The 21,516-nt window shown below is 38.9% G+C and overlaps 1 protein-coding gene across 1 annotated transcript in view; it reads left to right on the top strand.

Moving 5' to 3' along the window:
• Positions 1 to 18,700, top strand: part of epha4l (eph receptor A4, like) — a 58,483-nt gene extending 39,783 nt beyond the window's left edge. The window contains exons 6-17 of the mRNA XM_052110385.1: positions 530 to 654; positions 1,053 to 1,212; positions 2,433 to 2,547; positions 5,424 to 5,473; positions 5,567 to 5,680; positions 5,775 to 5,960; positions 13,683 to 13,744; positions 14,435 to 14,644; positions 14,864 to 15,013; positions 15,187 to 15,380; positions 16,336 to 16,497; positions 16,591 to 18,700. Of these exons, the coding sequence (XP_051966345.1) occupies positions 530 to 654; positions 1,053 to 1,212; positions 2,433 to 2,547; positions 5,424 to 5,473; positions 5,567 to 5,680; positions 5,775 to 5,960; positions 13,683 to 13,744; positions 14,435 to 14,644; positions 14,864 to 15,013; positions 15,187 to 15,380; positions 16,336 to 16,497; positions 16,591 to 16,702 (1,640 nt within the window). The 3' untranslated portion in view covers positions 16,703 to 18,700. The remainder of the gene's footprint in view (positions 1 to 529; positions 655 to 1,052; positions 1,213 to 2,432; positions 2,548 to 5,423; positions 5,474 to 5,566; positions 5,681 to 5,774; positions 5,961 to 13,682; positions 13,745 to 14,434; positions 14,645 to 14,863; positions 15,014 to 15,186; positions 15,381 to 16,335; positions 16,498 to 16,590) is intronic.
• The last annotated feature ends 2,816 nt before the right edge of the window (positions 18,701 to 21,516 follow it).

The raw sequence follows: 21,516 nt of genomic DNA, 5'->3' as shown, positions 1-21,516 counted from the left end.
GTCCACAGAGTTCAAGAAACATCCATAAATGCATTTTGATATCCAAAGTTCTTCTGTATGGAGAGAGAATGAATGCACAGAGATCTCTGAGCCATCTTTTCATTCGTTGTTTTTATTTTTCCTTCATCCCCCACATTTGTATTTACACTCCCTCAGTTTTCCTTGTATTTGGCTGCTTTTTCTCTTTTTTTTTCTCCTTGTTTCGTTGTGTTGTATTTGGTTTTCGGCTCTTTTAGAGCTCATTTTTGTTGTGTCTGAATCTCTCTGTTTGACTTTCTCACCCTCGACAAAAACAGCTTTTGGGGGGGGCAATCAAACAATAGCAATCTTAACTACAAATCCACAGTTGAAAGAAACGAAGAACGTTCTGGGAGAAAGAGAAGATCTTCTTGTCTTCTGTGTCCTTTGGTTTGTTTTCTCTTTGCTCTTTGTTTGTCTGTGATGTGATAAAAGAGTGACAGTTAGGGAGAGACAGACGACAGACTCGACAAAAGAAACATTTTAGCTCTCGCTTTCTCTTTCTCCTCAGCTCCCTCCACGGTCATGTTAGTTGAGAGTAAGGATATCACCCGTCACACTCTCTCTCTGTTCTGGCAGGAACCAGAGAAACCCAACGGTGTCATCCTGGAGTATGAGGTCAAATATTACGAGAAGGTAAATGATGGAAAGCATTAGTTATAAACTTTATAAACTTATATCATCATTTACTCACCCTCTTGTACCTATATATATATATATATATATATATATATATATATATATATATTCTTAAAAAATTACCTTTTGTGTTCCAGTAAATGATGAATGTTAGGTAACAATCCCTTTATGCACAATTTCTCATTAAGATGCTATTGTTAAAAGCTCTTAACCACATGCGTACATAAGTGGATGCAGTACGGCAATACCCTGTGCAAACCCGCTTTCCCTGGATAAACAGGAAGTGAGGTTTTTATTAGAATTAAAAATAGCCCCCTGACATCCTTTGGCTTCCCCCTTTGACCTCTTACCTTTCTTTTCCATTCTGTCTCTCTGTCTTTATTTATAAATCTCAGGATCAGAATGAGAGGAGTTATCGCATTGTAAAGACGACATCCCGTAATACTGATATTAAAGATCTGATCCCGCTGACCTCATATGTGTTTCACGTGCGCGCTCGCACCGCCGCGGGCTACGGAGAGTTCAGCACCCCCTTTGAGTTCAGCACCAACACAGGTGGGTCTATACGGTAGGTCATCTTCAGGAATACTATTCCGGGTTCAATACAAGTGAAGTCAATCGACAGCATTTGTTGCATAATGTTGATCACCACAAAAGATTATTTTAACTTGTCTCTCGCTTTAAAAAAGCAGAACTCGTGGTTGCAGTAACGCACTTACAATGGAAGTGAATGGGGCCAGTGCATAAACACTAAAATGAACACTGTTTCAAAGGTATAGCAATAAGATATAAAATTTTAAATGTCTTTTAACGTGTTTTTAATGAGAAAAATGGCTTCCTAACCTTATCAGTGTAAAGTTATATCCAATATTACAACTTCATTGTTGTAATATTGGATATCACGCAACACAGGTAAAGCCTATAAGTGATTTCATCACACTAAAATCATGTAGAATAGATTTTTTCCCCTACTAAAATCATGTTAGCATTTATAGTTAATTTCTTGTTGCTGTACTTTTGAAATAGTGAATATTTTAGGGTTTATGGGCTAGCCCCATTGACTTCCATTGCAAGTTCCTCAGTGTAACCACCATTTTTAAATAAACAAGGGATGAGTTGAATATAATTTCTCTGGTACTTCAATACTTTTATTGAGCTTAACTTGTTTTGAACCTGGAATATTTCTTTAAATTGGGATTGAACCAGAAATGGAAGTGGAGCATAGTTCTAGCGGGAAGACTAGCAGCTGTACATCATCACATCATTAGCTGGGTAACTCCTAGCCAATCACATGTAAGCCATTGCTTTATAAGTCTGCTCACAATCTATCAAATTGCTGTTTCGGTGTGCTAACACGGCAACCTCCACCTCCCCACCACCACCAGTTGAGCCCTGTCCCACACGGGGGTAGGCTCCTCGCTCTGCCTCCTATCTCCTGCAGGACATGACGGTTCCGGGCCTACGCCAAAGAGAGAGACATCACCTCCCATCTTACATCTATCAAATAAATGGCATCTTAAACTTCACTCAAGCCTGCGTGTCTTCCCGATAAAACTATAATGCATTCATTATATTTATTAGTTAAAAAAGATAATCAATTAGAAAGAAAAAATATAGAGCGGGACATGATTTTGGATATTTTTCATTGCAAACACATCAATAAAACCTTTTTAAAACTCATTAGAAAAATAATTCTTTTTTGCAATTTGAAATTTACGTATTAAAGGTTTGATTTTGTCTTATTGTAATGCAGTGTTTTGCACTCTATCTCTTAGTCGCAGCTCCGATTATTGGAGGTGTGATGAGCTCTGCTGTGTTGTTGCTGTTGGTGGCCGGTTGTGTTGTGGTTCTCCTCCTCATCCTCGTCAGTGCCTTCATCATCACCAAAAAGTGAGGAAGACAAAATGTCCACATTGCAAACAATCTATCAAACAATGTTAGTCAGTCAATGTTTTGTCTTGTTTTCCAGTAAAAAATTGGAAACATCCTTAAAACATGATACATGTACTTGAGAAGCAAAACTGCATAAGATATCAAAGGGAGAGTTCACCCAAAAATGAAAATTCTCTCATCATTTACTCACCATCAGTATTTGACTTTCTTTCTTCAGCAGAACACAAACAAAGATTTTTATAAGAATATTTCAGCTCTGTTGGTCCATACAATGCACCAATGAATGGTGACCAAAACTTTGAAGCTCCAAATCCACATAAAGGCAGCATAAAAGTACTCCAGACGAATCTGGTGGTTAAATCCATGTCTTCTGAAGTGATATGATAGGTGTGTATTAGAAACAGATCAATATTTAAGTCCTTTTTCTTTCACTTTCTACTTCTGTTTTTGGTGATTCACATTATTTGTTCATATCGCCCCCTACTGGGCAGGGAGGAGAATTTATGACCCAAAATTACTTAAATGTTGATCTGTTTCTCAACTATACCTATCATATTGTGTCTGAAAACATGAATTTAAGCACTGGAGACATGGATTACATTCATGCTCTCTTTATGTGGATTTTGGAGCTTAAAAATGCTGGCACCCATTCACTTGCATTTTGAGGACCTACAGAGTCGACATATTCTTCTGAAAATCTTTGTTTGTGTTCTTTAGAAGAAAGAAAGTCATACACATCTGGGATTCCAGGTTTAACTTTTTGGGTTAACTATCCCTTTAAGACTTGTTCAAAGAGAAAACAATAAATAAATGTTTTAATTAATTGCAAATAGTGTGTTTTATTGCTTTAAGCATAAATCTAACAAAATTTAGTTGTACTGTATGTTTAAAACAAGAAAATAAATTTGCCAGTGGTGTAAGAAAAATACATTTCAATCCTGAATATTCTCTGAAAATAAGTCTTAATATGTTAAACATTTACTACTCAAGTGTGACGTATAAATCTGTTTTTGTTTCACGTTTAAGTTTGAGTTCATGTCTTTTATTTTGATAGTTTAGTTCCTGTTTATAGTCATGTGTTTCCCCTGTTCATGTGTCTTGTATTCATTGGTTAATTGTTTGAGTTCTTGTTAGCAGTCTTGTCTTTTTTACAGTTCTGTCTGTTGATTGGTTGTCATTGTCTTTGGTCAGGTATTATTTTGGTGTAATGTTGTTCAAGTCAAGTTCATGTTTATGTCGCTTTGTTTTATACTTTCACATTTGTTTGGATTCACGTTTAGGATTTGTAAATAAAACTGTACTTGGGTTCTTCACACTTCATCGTCTTCATCTGCCTGTCATTGCCAGCAACGTTATAGAATACTTGACTGCAACATGAACCCAGCAGTTTGCCTCATGCGGTCTGGCCAGCGAGGTGGATTTCAATGAGATCGCCCTCAAAGACATTTTCCATTTTGGGGTAAATGAGGCCATATACTCTATGATGCCTGGCGGTCAGATAATTTTCAATCTGGCTCAATACATCGATTTTGCCTTGCAACTGAGCGGTTCATCTTTCACTATAGGAGTGGCTGATGAGGAACTATGCACTCCTATAGTGGCTGCCATGTCAGAGCCATCCACCGATCATGGGCGCCAAGCCAGAGTTCCCCATCATGGTCTGCTCCTTGCTATGTCACAGCCACGCCTGAGACTACTCCATGCCATATCGCAGCTAAGCTTCGGTCTGCTCCATTTCATGTCACAGGCCCACCTCTGCTCTACGAGCCAACTCCCACACCTGCCACGACCAACGAGCCAACGTCAATGCTCACACCTGCCACAGCCAACGAGCTAATGCCCACACCTGCCATGGCTAACGAGCCAGTGTTGCAAACCTCATCTGTCCCAGAGCCAGCATTGCAAGCCTCGTCCATCCCACAGCCAGCTCTTACTGAACTGTTAGACCTGGAGTTGGTTCCCACCCTTGTGCCCACCCTGAGTACTCTTCCTCCTCCACCTCCTCCTGATCAGCCAGTTCCCTCCAAGTCACCAGCTTGACCATCACCCCCTGTGACATCTTATACAAAAATAATGCTCCAACTCTGCCTAGACCCTTTGAGCCCTGGACTCCACCTTGGATCGCCGTTCCCTCGACATCAACTCAGCTCTACGTGGCTCTCCGATCCTCCAGCTCATTTACATTTACATTTACATTTATGCATTTGGCAGACGCTTTTATCCAAAGCGACTTACAGTGCACTTATTACAGGGACAATCCCCCTGGAGCAACCTGGAGTTAAGTGCGTTGCTCAAGGGCCCAACAGTGGCATCTTGGTGGTGCTGGGGCTTGAACCCCCGACCTTCTGGTCAGTAACCCTGAGCCTCAACCACTGAGCCACCACTGCCCCAATGGAGCTCCACCGGGGACCTCCATTCCTATGGTTCCACCTTGGTCCTTAGCCTCACCGGCTCCGCCTCGGTCTTCCGATCCCCCAGCTCCACCTTGGTCCTCCGAGCCTCCGGCTCTGCCTTGGTCCTCCGAGCCTCTGGCTCGCCTGACCCTTTGAGCATTCGGCTACTCTCCGGGCTCCAAGTTCTCCAGTTTCGCCCTTTAAGCCTCTCAAGGATCCACCTTCCATGGCTCCGCCCCTTGAACCTCTCACAGCTCCACCTTCCAGGGCTCCGCCTGCCATGCCAAGTTCTTCACACTTCATCATCTTTGTCTGCCTGTCACTGCTAGCAATGTTACATCAAGTACATGAATGTGTTTTTATGTTTAGATACTTTCACTAGAAATCAAGACAAAATTGTTGATTATTAAATTTATTTTGCTCTACAATGTATAGACAAATGAAAGAATAAATACTGAAAAATCTTTATTTTAATCCCAGGAGGTGCAAATACAGCAAAACTAAACAGGCAGAGGAGAACCTGCAGCAAAGTAAGCAAACACCTCAATGACCTCTCTGCTCCTCTGCTGCAATGAACAGGTGAACGATTTCTCTTGTGAACACTTCTGTTAATGTTCTGTTAGGTGTGAGGATATATGTGGACCCCTACACCTACGAAGACCCAAACCAGGCCATCAGGGAGTTCGCTAAAGAGATAAATACCTCCTGTATCAAGATCGAGAAAGTAATCGGCATTGGTGCGTTAACACCCCTTGTAACTGCGATTACACATTACATGTCATTTAGTGTGTAAAAATGTATGTGTAAAAGTCACTATCTGTGTGTGTATAGGTGAGTTTGGAGAGGTGTGCAGTGGTCGTCTGAAGCTTCCTGGAAAACGAGAGATCTGTGTGGCCATCAAGACCTTGAAGGCGGGGTTTACAGAACAGCAGAGGCTGGACTTTCTGAGTGAGGCCAGTGTCATTGGCCAGTTTGACCATCCCAATATAATTCATCTAGAAGGCGTGGCTACCAAATGTAAGTCAAAGTTTAAATCAAAGTCTGTTAAACATTTTTAAAAATGATTTCTCTTCTGCAATATATTTATTTCTGGATGTACTGTAAGTGGTTTGACTCGCCTTAAATATCAAATGTAGGAATGCTGCGATTAGGACTTTGCCGATACAACCATATACACTCACCTAAAGGATTATTAGGAACACCATACTAATACTGTGTTTGACCCCCTTTCGCCTTCAGAACTGCCTTAATTCTACGTGGCATTGATTCAACAAGGTGCTGAAAGCATTCTTTAGAAATGTTGGCCCATATTGATAGGATAGCATCTTGCAGTTGATGGAGATTTGTGGGATGCACATCCAGGGCACGAAGCTCCCGTTCCACCACATCCCAAAGATGCTCTATTGGGTTGAGATCTGGTGACTGTGGGGGCCATTTTAGTACAGTGAACTCATTGTCATGTTCAAGAAACCAATTTGAAATGATTCGAGCTTTGTGGCATGGTGCATTATCCTGCTGGAAGTAGCCATCAGAGGATGGGTACATGGTGGCCATAAAGGGATGGACATGGTCAGAAACAATGCTCAGGTAGGCCGTGGCATTTAAGCGATGCCCAATTGGCACTAAGGGGCCTAAAGTGTGCCCAGAAAACATCCCCCACACCATTACACCACCACCACCAGCCTGCACAGTGGTAACAAGGCATGATGGATCCATGTTCTCATTCTGTTTACACCAAATTCTGACTCTACCATCTGAATGTCTCAACAGAAATCGAGACTCATCAGACCAGGCAACATTTTTCCAGTCTTCAACTGTCCAATTTTGGTGAGCTCTTGCAAATTGTAGCCTCTTTTTCCTATTTGTAGTGGAGATGAGTGGTACCCGGTGGGGTCTTCTGCTGTTGTAGCCCATCCGCCTCAAGGTTGTGAGTGTTGTGGCTTCACAAATGCTTTGCTGCATACCTCGGTTGTAGCGAGTGGTTATTTCAGGCAAAGTTGCTCTTCTATCAGCTTGAATCAGTCGGCACATTCTCCTCTGACCTCTAGCATCAACAAGGCATTTTCGCCCACAGGACTGCCGCATACTGGATGTTTTTCCCTTTTCACACCATTCTTTGTAAACACTAGAAATGGTTGTGCGTGAAAATCCCAGTAACTGAGCAGATTGTGAAATACTCAGACCGGCCCGTCTGGCACCAACAACCATGCCACGCTCAAAATTGCTTAAATCACCTTTCTTTCCCATTCTGACATTTAGTCATTTGGAGTTCAGGAGATTGTCTTGACCAGGACCACACCCCTAAATGCATTGAAGCAACTGCCATGTGATTGGTTGATTAGATAATTGCATTAATGAGAAATTGAGTGTTCCTAATAATCCTTTAGGTGAGTGTATATATATATATATATATATATATATATATACACACATATATACACACAGATCAGCCAGGCACGAGGGGGGGCCTACACAATATTAGGCAGGTGGTTTTAATGTTATGGCTGATCTGTGTATATATATATATATATATATATATATATATATCTTTATTAGGGGTGTAATGGTTCTTGGTAAAAAAACAAAACGTGGTCAACCTTGGTTCGGTAAGCATTTGCTCCGTGGTTCATCTCCAGTTTAATAACAGGGATTATACAGTTTGGTGAAAAACATAAAGCATCAGATAGACATGCACTGTTGTAACCACCGCTAATGTACCTGTATGGCTCTGTAGATGGACACACTCTGCCTGTGTTTCACTTGGGTCAACTTTCTACTGAGAGAAGCTGTCCTATTAACTGTTAGTATGTTAAATCATTTGATGACATCACAGTTCTGCACGTTTTAAATTAAAACATTAAACTTTTAAGCAAGTAAAATGCATAAACAAAGTTCTTGCATTACATGAAAATAAAAGGCTTTTTTGCAAACACTGCATTTGATCGTGCATGATTTTTTTCAATGGCTCTTAAAGCATGAAATACACTTGTATTTTTCCCTGACTTGTGTTGCCATCAGCCATTCAGCATTGTAGTGACATAATTTTCTTTCCTTTTTTGTCACATGAAACAGTTTATATGATTGACTAAAAGAATTCAGGCTAGCACTGAGTAATTGCCATTGAGATGAATGGGAATTTTAACAGCTAGCTTTACATATATCCTGGTGGTGACGCTGGTTCCTGTTCCTGTTGCTGTGAGTGCTCGTGTTTCTGTTGCTGTTGCTGTGAGGCTGCTAGCCTACTTAGCATTGCTTATCTTCCATTTATTCATTTGCATATTTTTTTACGCTTTAATACTTTTTAAAGTGATACAACTATTTGCATTTTAATTGTTTTGCACGGATCGTTGCATCAATCCTAAACCACTGGTGATCAGGAACAACTTCAACAACAGTTATGTGAGGGATTAACATTGAACTTAAACCCCCCGCTGATCAAAAAAACACCATCACAACAACAACAAACTATTGTGGTAACTCATGGCATCTGCTCATATTTGTACATTGCATGCCACATGTTTACTATAGCTTATTCTGTCAGCAGTGAGGGATATACATGTGATAAATGTAAGGAATTAGTCAGGCTGACAGAGAAGGTTAATGAGTTAGACACACGCATCCGAATGCAGGTGGAGGTCAGTGAGAAAGAGATGCTGGTAGATGCTGTTTCAGGTGAATGGCGGAGTGTTGTCTGGAGAATAGCATAGGATTCATAGACAATAGGATTAATGACTTTAGGAAATTCTTTTCAGATAAAATCAAAATAATCAGAAACAAAATTGGAATTATGCATCGGTCTGCCACAGCACCCTAGAAGACTATTATTATTTCCTATGAGCAACTTCAATCTTTCGCTGTTATAGGTCAGGAATTGCTAACAAAAATGATCAAAACATCAAAATCAACAACATATATGTTAGACTCAATACCGACTAAACTCCTAAAAGAGGTGTTTCCTGTTATCTTAGAACCTCTTCTTAATATCAGTAAATCCTCATTATACTTAGGGCATGTCCTAAGAATCTTTAAACTGGAAGTTATCAAACTGCTTATCAAGAAACGATATCGAATCTCCCATTTATGTAGAAAATACTAGAAAAGTGTGCCCTCCCAACTATGTTAATTTTTAGCTTGGTTTAGTTCCTATCTCTCTAAACGCTAACACTTTGTGTGAACGAGGATCAAATTAAAGTTAAGTATGGAGTGCCACAGGGATCAGTATTATGTCCTCTGCTTTTGTCCCTATGTATGCTCCTCCTGGGAGACATTATCAAGAACCATGGAATTAGTTTTCAGTGTTATGACGATGATACACAACTTTATATTTCTTCGAAACCCGACGAAATTGAAAAAGTTTCCAAATTAACAGTGTATAAATGATATCAAAGAGGGGATGGCTAGAAATGTCCTTTTACTCAATTCTGATAAAACAGAAGTATAAAATATTGGAACAAAAACCTCAAAAAATAAGATGCTAAAATATAATCTGACTCTTGATGGATGTACTGTAACGTCAACTTCTACAGCAAAAAATGTTGGTGTTATATTTGATAGCAAAATTTACAAATGTACAATATTTGTAGAACTGCATTCTTCCAGCTTAGAAATATTGTCAAGTTATGACTCATGCTATCTGTTTCTGATGCCAAAAAAATGAATTCATGCATTCATGACCTCCAGAATAGATTATTGTAATGCAGGTGGAGGTGGATGTCCTGCAAGTTTAATAAATAAACATCAGTTGGTTCAAAATGCAACAGCAAGAGTGCTAACTAGAACCAAGAAATAACATCATATTAACCCCATTCTATCTGTGTTATATTGGCTACCTGTTCAATTTTGCATTCATTTTAAAATTCTGTTAATTACGTAGAAAGCTTTGAATGGTCTAGCTCCAAGTACTTAAGTGACCTTCTGTCATGCTATAATCCATTGTGTTGATTATGATCGCAAAACTCCGGCATGTTAACTATACAGAGAATATAAAAATCCACAAAAGGAGGGAGATTATTTTCATAATTGGCTCCTAAATTATGGAATCGTCTTCCTAGCTGTGTTTGGAACTCAGACATACTCTATCAGTAAAACTAAAGATTTATCTATTCAGCCAGGGATACACCTAATTCAACCGAAAACTCTTCTCTTATTCTTTAATCCTGCTTTAAATGTAATGGCATCTATTCTAATTTTATTCTATTTCTTTCCCTGTCTAAACCTCGAGATTATTTCCTGAGGATACCAGAGCCTGCCAGATCAATCTCCGGTCCTGCCTTATATCCGATTCCCACTGTGTCTGCTAAGACAGACTTCACAGAGGATGAATTGGTGCAAAATCAAAGACATGGGATTCTTCATGAGCCACTGTCTGAAGCATGGACTCAGGGTGGAGTTCACCAAAATTATATGCGATAAGCTACCAGTCGGACTGCGATGCTCTTCACTGAATGTTGCCTTTATCAACTTGGTCAAAGGAGAGACAACACTCTCTTAAACTACACAGAAAATGAATTAACCACTAAAAAAAAACCTTCATCTGCCAAAGTGTATTTCATCAGTTAATTCGGGATGACATTAAGGACTTTAACACTAAAACTTATAGTTCATATAAAATCATATTGTTTAATCATTGACCCACAAGACTTACTTAGTTTACTAATTTTAACCACTAATAGTTCTAAGCATAAATAACTCATATTAACATTATATTCATTCATTTTCTGTTATAGAATAATTTAATGTACAGCTGCTTTGAAACAACGCCTGTTGTGACAAGCGCTATACAAATAAACTTTACTTGACTTAAAATATCGTAATGATCCTCTCTGTTTATAATTGAACATCTGCTAAACAAATGGTTGCATTGCCAATTTGTTTCTTTGTAAGTCATCTTAGAAGCATCAGACAACAGAATGCAACATACTGTAGGACAAATAGGAATATCCTACATGCGACTTTAAATGGAACGAAGCCTAAAGAAACAGGCTGGTGATACAGCATTTATTTTTCTTTTTGATATGTTAATAGCAGTGTGTGTTTATGTGTGGATGTTCAGTGCATATTTGTGTGTTTGCTTGCTAAATATGCCTTGACAAGGACTCCAAATTTGCTCTCTGTCACACACACACACACACACACACACACACACACTTGTGGTCTCCAGATGGTGTAGGCTGCTGTGGTGGGCTAATGTGAGCTAAAAAGCACAGCAGATGCAGAGTCATTAATCACATCATCAGTCCTAAATGTGTTTTGGGGGTAGAGTGACACCTTATATCTCTAACCTACAGCCACATAACACCACTCATCTTGTGTGTGTGTGTGTGTGTGTGTGTGTGTGTGTGTGTGTGTGTGTGTGTGTGTGTGTGTGTGTGTGAGAGAGAGAAGAGAGAGAGAGAGAGAGAGAGAGAGAGAGATAGATAGACTCAATGTGTAACTGAGCGCTATGCATATTTTGCATTTATTTTGTTTTACTTATTTTCCATTTTTTACCAGTATACTGGTGCTAGTTTATCCCTAAGAGAGTGCATTCATGAATAAATAAATATTTTTCCGATATTTAAAATCATTAATACCTCAGATAATTCTCTGAAATTCCTTTTAAATGTGATTTTAAATAAAACATTCTACAGTGTGAGAAGGGAAAATTCACTAATACCTCTTTCTTTTTAAATGTGATTAAAGCATTTATCATATTTTATCAAGTCTAAAAAAATATATATTTTTAAGTCACTCAACATAAATTGAAAATTAACTCTATTTACATTCTTATTGCACTCCATCCGTGAAGCAGACTCACTCTCTGTCTTCAAAAAAACGACTTAAAATGCATCTTTTCCAAGAGCACTTAACTAGTCACTAACTAAATTGAATTCATAAATAAATAATAATTGTATATGTTTTGAATACTATTCTGATGCTTGTGAAACTTTGTAATATGGCACTTTTTTTACCACTGTCTCTTTAAGATGATGCACTTATGTTTTTCCTCTTTTGTAAGTCGCTTTGGATAAAAGCATCTGCCAAATGAAGAAATGTAAATGTAAATGTAAATGTAAATGTAATGCACGTTCCTTATTGTGTATTATTTATTGCTGAATTATTCCAAGAAAAATAGTTTGTTTCTTTAATATTTAATCAAAGTATAATAACTCATGCTTCTTTATTGTTTTTCCTGATGTCACTAAGGCGAGACAGATAATTGGATAATTGAACCAATCACTTTCCGATGGATAAAGTCAAGTCCCGTCCTACAATTGGTCTCATTTAAGATTCTGTTTAACTCAGAAATGTGTCGCATTACAGGATGAAAAAGGGGTTGTGAACAGCGTTTCACATTGATTTAAAATCACTTTTTTTTATCTTAATATACAGTATAAATTAAGATAATCAGGTTCCATTTGTTAACATGGACTAATAATGAACAGTACTTTTATTATATCACGGTGAATGTTACTTTCAACATTTACTAATACATATTTAAAATAAAAGATGTATTAGTTAACATTAGTTAATGCACTATGAATTAACAAACTAACAATGAGCAATTTAATTTTGGAAACTAACGTTAACAAATATTAATAAATGCTGTAAAAATGATATTGTTCATTGTTTGCTCATGATAGTTAATGCATTAACTTATGTTAACAAATGAAACCCCAATATATTTTACATACATTTTATATTACACTCAGCTGATAGAAACATCTCTGTGTTTTGTGAAGCATCATAAACAATGTTGATTTATAATTCCTCAATAAATTAAAATGCTGAGAGAACTGGATGTATCTAACAGGTGGCTGTCAGCCAGCACTCAGGAAATGAACAGCACTGTCTTTGTTTAATTTAATTTTAGCTCATAAATGTGTCAATGAAACTATAAAGCCTTCTTAATTCTCTTGCGTTGTGTTACAGCAGAGCTAATGGAGTTGAATGCTTCATTTACATAATGTAAATGAGTATGAATTGAATCTAAATATGTAAATAAGGCAGTGTGGGATACGTGGGCCTCTTAAGTGTTTCTCATCAACAAATCAACAGCATTTCTTCACGATTTTTCACAACTAACTATACCCAGTTTATGCATTTTACACAAATTACCTCTTTATTTTTCATTGGTGTATTTATTTAAATGTAATATTTTTTTTTTTTTGGTAAGTTTTGGGAAAGATTACTGATAATAACCCTTGTTGTCCAGAGTTCTTTGTCAAATGTACACATACATGACTATGCGCACATATGCACAAAACTAGACTCAGTCAGTGAACATTTCATTTGCATTCTAATAGGGTGGGCGGAAAGGGGCGGGGCTGAGAAGCACCGATAGTGAGGGGGAGGGGTCAGAGGTCACCTGCTCCTCAGGCCCTCTGGTGGAGCTGTCAGTCAAACTCGCCTTAAGGTCAACCGAAAGGCCAGCCCAAAAAAAGATGGCCGACAATGTGTCTTAGAGAGCTCTATTTACTACACTTCCGCTATATGACAGGACCATTGGCTAACTGTCAATCAGACAGCCTGTGTGTGTGTGTGTGTGTGTGTGTGTGTGTGTGTGTGTGTGTGTGTGTGTGTGTGTGTGTGTGCGTGTGTTGATTCATTTTGAATAACTTAACGAGTTTCCAGAAACAGTGTTTCATACGCTCGGTGCATCTTTAGCCTTTCAATTCTTGATCGAGTAGGAACGTTTTAGTGCTTGTTAATGCATAACTTATTATGTTAAATTGTTGTTTTTTTTCTCTCTGATTGCAGGTAAACCTATTATGATTATCACAGAGTACATGGAGAATGGCTCACTGGACATGTTTCTTAGAGTAAGTTTGTGGGTGTCTGTCTAAATGTTTAAATCTGTGTATTAGTCTATGTGTAATACATTTCAAACTTGACCAGGCGTGGCGTGATATCATGCATCCTCCTCTTGCAAATTGCTCAAACAAGCCTATTTTATTGTATATTTTACAGTGAAATCCAATTGGTCTAAAAATGTGTCTTTGCTCCACATAGCTATAACCGCTGTCTTTCATTTTGAGAAAAGTGCTGAACGCATCAAGTATAAATGTCTCGTGCTGTTGAGAGCTTAAAGTAAATGGTCTGCACTTATATAGCACCTTTTTAACCTTAACGGTATTCAAAGCGCTTTACACTGTGACTCATTCACCCAAACACTCATACACCAATGGCAGCAGAGTTGCCATGCAAGGCACTAGCCTGCCACTGGGAGCAACTTGGGGTTCAGTGTCTTGCCCAAGGACACTTCGGCATGTGGAGTCGTGTGGGCCGGGGTTTGAACCACCAATCCTGCGATTAGTGGCCGACCCGCTCTACCAACTGAGCCACAGCCGCCCCTATAAATTATAAACAAGGTTTAAGTGACACTGAAGCTACGTATTTTCCTTGTGCTTTTAAAATGACTTAGAAAAACAATTCAGATTTATTACATAACTTGGAGTTTGATTTTTGGCAAGATGTCACTATTCAGACTTGATATGTCCTTCCTGTTTCAGAAGAATGATGGACGTTTTACTGTAATTCAGCTGGTGGGCATCCTGAGAGGTATCGCTTCTGGTATGAAATATCTATCAGACATGAGTTATGTTCATCGGGACCTGGCAGCTCGGAACATTCTAGTAAACAGCAACCTGGTGTGCAAAGTCTCAGACTTTGGGATGTCCAGAGTGCTTGAAGACGAACCAGACGGAGCGTACACTACCAGGGTAAGAGTGATTTTACATTTATTCATATACAAATATTTTCATTTATTTATGCAGCTGTGTGACTCAGTGCCTACTTACAATATATTTATTTTTATAAAACTCATAAATCTTGACATGTAATAAGGAACCTGACACGAAATGGAAATAATTCATATGACTGTACATCATTCCTGTTGTTAAGTGCAAGTATTGGCACTAACATGAACCTGTCAATCACAGGGAGGGAAGATTCCCATTCGCTGGACGGCTCCAGAAGCCATCGCATACAGAAAGTTCACCTCAGCAAGTGATGTGTGGAGTTATGGCATCGCTATGTGGGAAGTGATGTCATATGGTGAAAGACCATATTGGGACATGAGCAACCAGGATGTAAGTGGCACCATGCTATAAATCTGATTCCTGTAATTAATTAGATTCAACAATGCAAGCAAAATAATAATACTTTATTTTAGTGTATTATTGTGTACAGTGCCAACTTAAACAAACTAATTGTATGCAATAGTTTAGCAAGATCAGCCACTGGTTTCCTCTCTGTTTCCTAGGTGATAAAGGCAATAGAGGAAGGTTTCCGTTTGCCGCCACCCATGGAGTGCCCCCTGGCTTTACATCAGCTCATGCTGGAGTGCTGGATGAGGGAGCGTGCAGACAGACCCAAATTTAGCCAGATAGTCAACATGCTGGACAAACTCATACGCAATCCTGCATCACTCAAGAGGACAGCGGGAGACACCTGCAGGTTGCACATGCACACTTATAGTGCACACTAAAGAGATCATGCAGCTTTCTCATGTTTTGTTCTTGATGAAAGCTACTTTAACAGTAACTGCTGTTGACTAACCCTGAAATATGCACATTAAGGCATTGTTTTGTTCCTTTATGAATCTTTATTACCAAATGTTGCTATTCTAATTGCTATTTGTTTAGAAATGCGGTCTCTATAAGGATAGCAATATCTGCACATAGATGTAACTGTAGCCAGCTGGTATTGTACGTAATAGCTGTGCAGTGTGTAAACCTCTCTCCCCTGGCTTCAAGAGGCGCACTAGCGACTGACCTAGCAAAAGTAGCCTTTAGCCTCCTTGTTAGCGCACTTGCTTCCCATGCCAGCTGATGCCGGTTCGAATCTCGCTCGGAGTGGGTTGAGCCGGACTGGTTACATATAGACACTCAAGTCGCACCTAAAGATATATGAATGTCAATTCATTAGATAATAAATACAGTATTAAACCAAGTGGCAAGAAAAACAGCAGAAGCACACATTTCAAACAACACGTTTTATATACAATAGGTGTTATATTCTTCAAAATGAAGACAAAAAGGTGTTTGGCCAATTTGTTGTCAAATGACAGTGGACCTAGTAGAGTTCATGAACAATCTTCTCTCATAGCTCCCATGAATGCACAATCATGATTGGATTTTGTCAAGATTTTTGGCTGGAAAATTACTTAAATTCCAGTTTATTTTCATCAAACCACATTGAATGCCTTTAAAAGACTACTACTACTTTTATTTACATGTTTGATGTTTTGTTGTCTAATGCAATGGCTTTTGTACATTGTTAAGTGTGACTTTTTGGGCCCACTGTATGTACGAGCACACAGAAATCCCCGCATTTACAGTCAAGAAAATTCCAATGCAAATTATTTTTCCCTTAAGCTGGTGTAAAGTATATTATTTTGTGTTGCCCACAGGCCCCACCCCTCCATACTTCACCATGCCCCCTCTGAAGGCTCTGCCCCATTGTTGGGTTCTGTGGACGAATGGCTGAAAATGATTGGACTAGAGCAATACACAGACAAATTCATCACAGCAGGACACTGTCATTTAGATAATGTTTTACACATGGGGCAAGAGTAAGTATTCACAGACATTATCACTCAATAACACATCACAATGAGCCTTTATCTTTATCCGATCCTTAATCTACATGCTACTTTTTTTTCCAGAGATTTGGCTAAAATGGGAATCTCGTGCAGTGTACATCAGAGAAAGATCCTGACCAGTGTCCATGATTTATTGTCTGGAGTGCAAAGACAAGACAAAAAGGTTCCTGTCTGATCTAGGAAAAAACAATGCATCATGTTGTTAACCATGAGTTACAAGAGGGGCGGAAGATTTCACATCACTCTTGCACTTTAACGAAGAATGGTATGAAGACCAGAGAATGATGAATGAGTAAAACTGCACTTTTTCTCAACCTCTTTGTCATTGGGATTTTTTTAACTGGCCTTTTGGCGTTAATTAAAATGACTTCGGTCGCTCTGGACTCTTTGGACTGTATATTTCTGACAGGAGAAAGAGTTTGGGAATTGTCCGCCTTGTGTATGCATAAACAGTTTTTCAGTGCAAACAGACCTGCGTTTATCTCTTCAGGTTCTTTTCAGGATGGGCACTCGTCATCGACAGGAAGGAATTGTTCTCTCTGGATCAGATCTGAACATTACATTCAAATGAAACTTTAGCCTCAGGAGAGTTTGAGCCTTCTCAAACAAAGCTAGCAGACCTTTTGGACAATGCGTGTTTGTTTTATGAGTGCCAGATGGAGCAGAGGCATGGCTGAGTGGAAATATTGTTTTGATTTATTTGTCAAAAAAAATCTTAGGAAAGAGGAGATGAAACCAGATAAGATTTAAGTCTTAAGATACTCATGTTTGGTGTATCCAAATTTAAATTAAGTAGCAAAATAAATTACTTAATATGTTGGCTTTTTTTCTTACTTTCTTTCTATCCTGTTTGTTTCCCTCCTTTCCATTTCATTGATTTCCATTTGTCTTCCATCAATACAAATGGCTGTCACTTTTGTATGTATATTTGTTCACCATGGGTCAGCCATTTCATAAAACATAAGACAACTTCTGAAATAAGTGAATCATAGTAAGATTTTCATAGTTACAAATCTTATTGCATAATCTTCAATTCTGTGTACACACGTTTTAATTGTTGTTCTTTATGATGTGCATAATACCAGCAGTCATTGCTTTGTACGGCTTTTGAGTTTTGATACTTTGTTCCTTTTCATCTGCGAAAAAAAAAAAAGCACAGAATGTATTTAATTGAGCATAGTATTCATTTTGACAATAACACATTGTAAGGCAGCAGCATATTTCAGAACAGCTTAAGGAGTCTTTTCATTTCATAATTTCGGCATTTTCTTTTTTTAGGTGCACATAATTTATGACCTTTATTTATGATCTTTTGTATCTAGTTCTTAAAATAAAATGTAAATGACATTTGTGTATTTGACATTCTATGCATTAGTTAAGAAACCTCAGATTTGTCCAAAATAAAAATGCATATCCATTATCCAACATTCACATGCTGCGCCATGTATTGTCCTAAACATGTATGTACATTTAGTGTTTCTTTCTAGAGTTATCTTAAACCAGCGTTTCTTAAACTACGGATACATAAATGTTGGGTTGTGCTGTGTTTTAATAAATGTGCAATTGTGCTTAGTTTGCATAATGCAATAGTATCAATCCACCACAATATCATTACGCGCGCTCAGCCGAGGGAGGCGCTGTCAGGTGCTGCTCATGTATATATTTGTTTTTCGGGGGGGTTTATATAAAATACCAGAAAGAGAGAGGAGTCCTCAGAATGCATTACGTGTGAATGAGTGACTATTAATTACAAAATAAAAAGCTCGAAAATAAAAAGTAGCGAACATGCCTTCAACAGTTGAAAAGTAAGTTAGTAAGATAGTTATTATAATAGTGAATATAAACATTAGTTGTTGCTTACAAAGAATCACTTTGTATGTGGTATGTGAGATGCAGTTCATTTTTTCATATTCCACATATTGTAGATAGTGTAAAACAGTATGAATATGAATGGTCAGATTGACACTAATGGATGGGCAGTGGTGGATCAGCGATTGAGGCTCTGGGTTACTGACCAGAAGGTCAGAGGTTCAAGCCCCAGTACCACCAAGATGCCACTGTTGGGCACTTGAGCGTATCATGGCTGACCCCAGCTTAGCTGGGATATGTGAAAACAAATACATTTCACTGTATATATGCAAACATGTATGTATAATATGTGACCAAAAAAAATAAAGGCTTCTATTCTGTAGAAAAAAATACCCAAAAGTATGTATTGGGACAATTTGCCATAGTAACCTTTATGTCTGCCAAAATACTTTAACTACTGCATGTTCAAATGTTTAATTTCAGTCTTTGAAAGAATAATAATGGCTTACGGCTTATGGTCTGCAATTATATAGTGCCTTTTTTTAACCTTAGAGGTTACCAAATTGCTTTACACTGTGTCCTATTGACCCATTCACACACACACACATTCACACACACACTCATACACCAATGTTGGCAGAGCTGCCATGCAAGGCGCTAGCCTGCCATTGGGAGCAACTTGGTGTTCAGTGTCTTGCCCAAGGACACTTCGGCATGTGGAGTCATGTGGGCCGGGAATCGAATCGCCAACCGTGCGATTAGCGGCTGACCCGCCCTACCACCTGAGCCTCAGATGCCCCAAATAATTATTTAAAAAAGATTCAAAATTGCATAGTCATAAAAAGCATATACATTAGGCTAACGGATATACTGTAGCAAATACAGCATATTGCCTTGTTTTGTAAGTGTCCCAGGTAAACACAAAATTCCTTATTTGGGCTCTAGGCTGAGAATGCCTAGGCCTGTGTCTCACAATTTGGAATGCCCAATTCCCACTACTTAGTAGGGCCTTGTGGTGATGTGGTTACTTACCTCAATTTGGGTGGCAGAGGACAAGTCTCAGATGCCTCCGCTTCTGAGAACATCAATCCACGCATCTTATCACGTGGCTCGTTGTGCATGACAGCACAGAGACGCCGCATGTGGAGGCTCGTGCTACTCTCCGTGATCCACGTGCATTGGTTGCTTAGGAGACCAGGCTGGAGTCAGTCAGCACACCCTGGATTCAAACTGAGCTACCCAGGCCCGCCCAAGCCTGTGTCTTAAACATTTCTTTAAGTGTTGTTTCCTGTTTTTAATGACTCGTCCAGTATCACAGAGAGTATCACTTTCATGTCTGCCTCTTCCAGATGATTCTCCATTAGATTGAGCTCTATCAGGTGAGAGGGATTTGATTTCAGAGCTTCAGCTAGTGCTGCTAAACCTTTCTTTGTGACACTACAGTTACACAACCTGAAGAGAGGAGAGTGTGTTTCGAGAGTGCAGTAGCAGGCACTGGACAGAGGAATTTGTAAGACATGATGGTTTATCTTAGTTCTAGTAGCAGCACTATTGAGTACCTGAGTTTCTCTAGTTTACAGAGAAGATTTTTCAGTCCAGTTCAGAGCAGCTTCACTCTTGAGACTTGCAGATAATTAATGCTCAGATCGATCAGGCTGGAGGACTGAGAGCTGAGGCTAGAGCAGCACAATTTTTATTCTAACATTCCTCATTTGTCTCTAATGCTCAGATGCATGTCTCTAACTCATTAAACTTCTCCGTCAGCCTGACTAATTCCTAACATTTATCAAATGTGAATCAGTCACTGTTGACAAAAGAAGCTATAGTTAACATATGGCATGCAATGCAGAAGGAAATAACATGAGCGGATGCCATGACTTACCGCAATTGTTTGTTGTTGTTATGGTTGTTCTTAAGTGGCGAGGGTGTGTGATCGATGTGGTTGGATGTGGTTCCTGATCAGCAGATGTTTCAGATTGATGCAATAATCTGTGTAAAACACAGTGGAGAAAACAAATGCATGTAGTTAAGACGTGAGATGTAGACAAGTGAAAAAAAGGGTGCTCTGCGGTAAAACAGTTGAAACGGTAGAAAAGTGGACAAAACCTGAAGCATGTGGTAAAATGGCCAAGGATAAAATGATGAACATATAAGAATAAGAATAAGCAATGCTAAGCATGCTAGCAAGCTACAAACACTCATGCAGTGTGCCGGCAGCAACTGGAACAGTGTATTATGCAGTCAGCCATATTACACAGTAAGCGTAAAAGGTGAAGCATTGGTAGTGCAATACTCATGAAATGGATAACAGTGCTTTTAGAGGCCTTAAAAAGTTGTAGCATTATTGGTGCATGTGGCAGGGCGGAGGGCGGGGCCGGGTCGTGATCCTACACACCCGGTCCCGTATTAGGCTAATTAAGCCTCCGCCCTGCCACAGTGCAATACCCTTGAAAATTATAATTGTAATAGTTCAAGGATGAGCAAGGAGGTTGCAGGTAACGGCTGAACAGTAAACATAGCTTCAACGTTCTGGTCACCATTCACTTGCATTGTATGGAGCTACAGTGCTGAAATATTCTTCTAAAAAATATATATATGTATTCTGCAAAAGAAAGAAAGTCTTACACATCTGGGATGGCATGAACGTAAATTATTACAGAATTTTCATTTTTGGGTGACCTATTCCTTTAAATCATTCTCTTCTTTATGTTATATTTTTTAAATCTTAGTACAACACTATCTACGTAAATCCCTAAGTTATTCCCATTGATGATCAGAAGGACACTTTTAGATTTGGACTGTCTTGTTTTTGTATTAAAGTTTGCAATCTTTTGGTTTATCCTTTTCCTCTTATTTGACTAATATACTGTACTTACAGTGAAATTAGACCTGTGATTTGTATTGTTGTGCATTACACCTATGCAGTCAGTTTATTGGGCTTTATTATACAGATGTTCATTAGAATGGTGACAAAGGTATGAGCTCATCTCAATGATTTAATAATACTCTCAGATTTCCCCAGCATGTTTATGCAAATAAGATTCTAGTAAGGGTACATCCAGGGGCAGACTGGGCATCGGGAGAACTGGGACTTTTCCCGAAGGGCTGGCCATGAAACGGGGCCGAATGGACCGCGATAAGGTGAAATGGGCCGCCACGTTATACAGAACGGACCCCAAA

Source organism: Xyrauchen texanus, chromosome 38 (genome assembly GCF_025860055.1).
Source record: "Xyrauchen texanus isolate HMW12.3.18 chromosome 38, RBS_HiC_50CHRs, whole genome shotgun sequence".
NCBI lineage: Eukaryota > Metazoa > Chordata > Actinopteri > Cypriniformes > Catostomidae > Xyrauchen > Xyrauchen texanus.
This window is presented reverse-complemented; position numbering and strand designations above follow the sequence as displayed.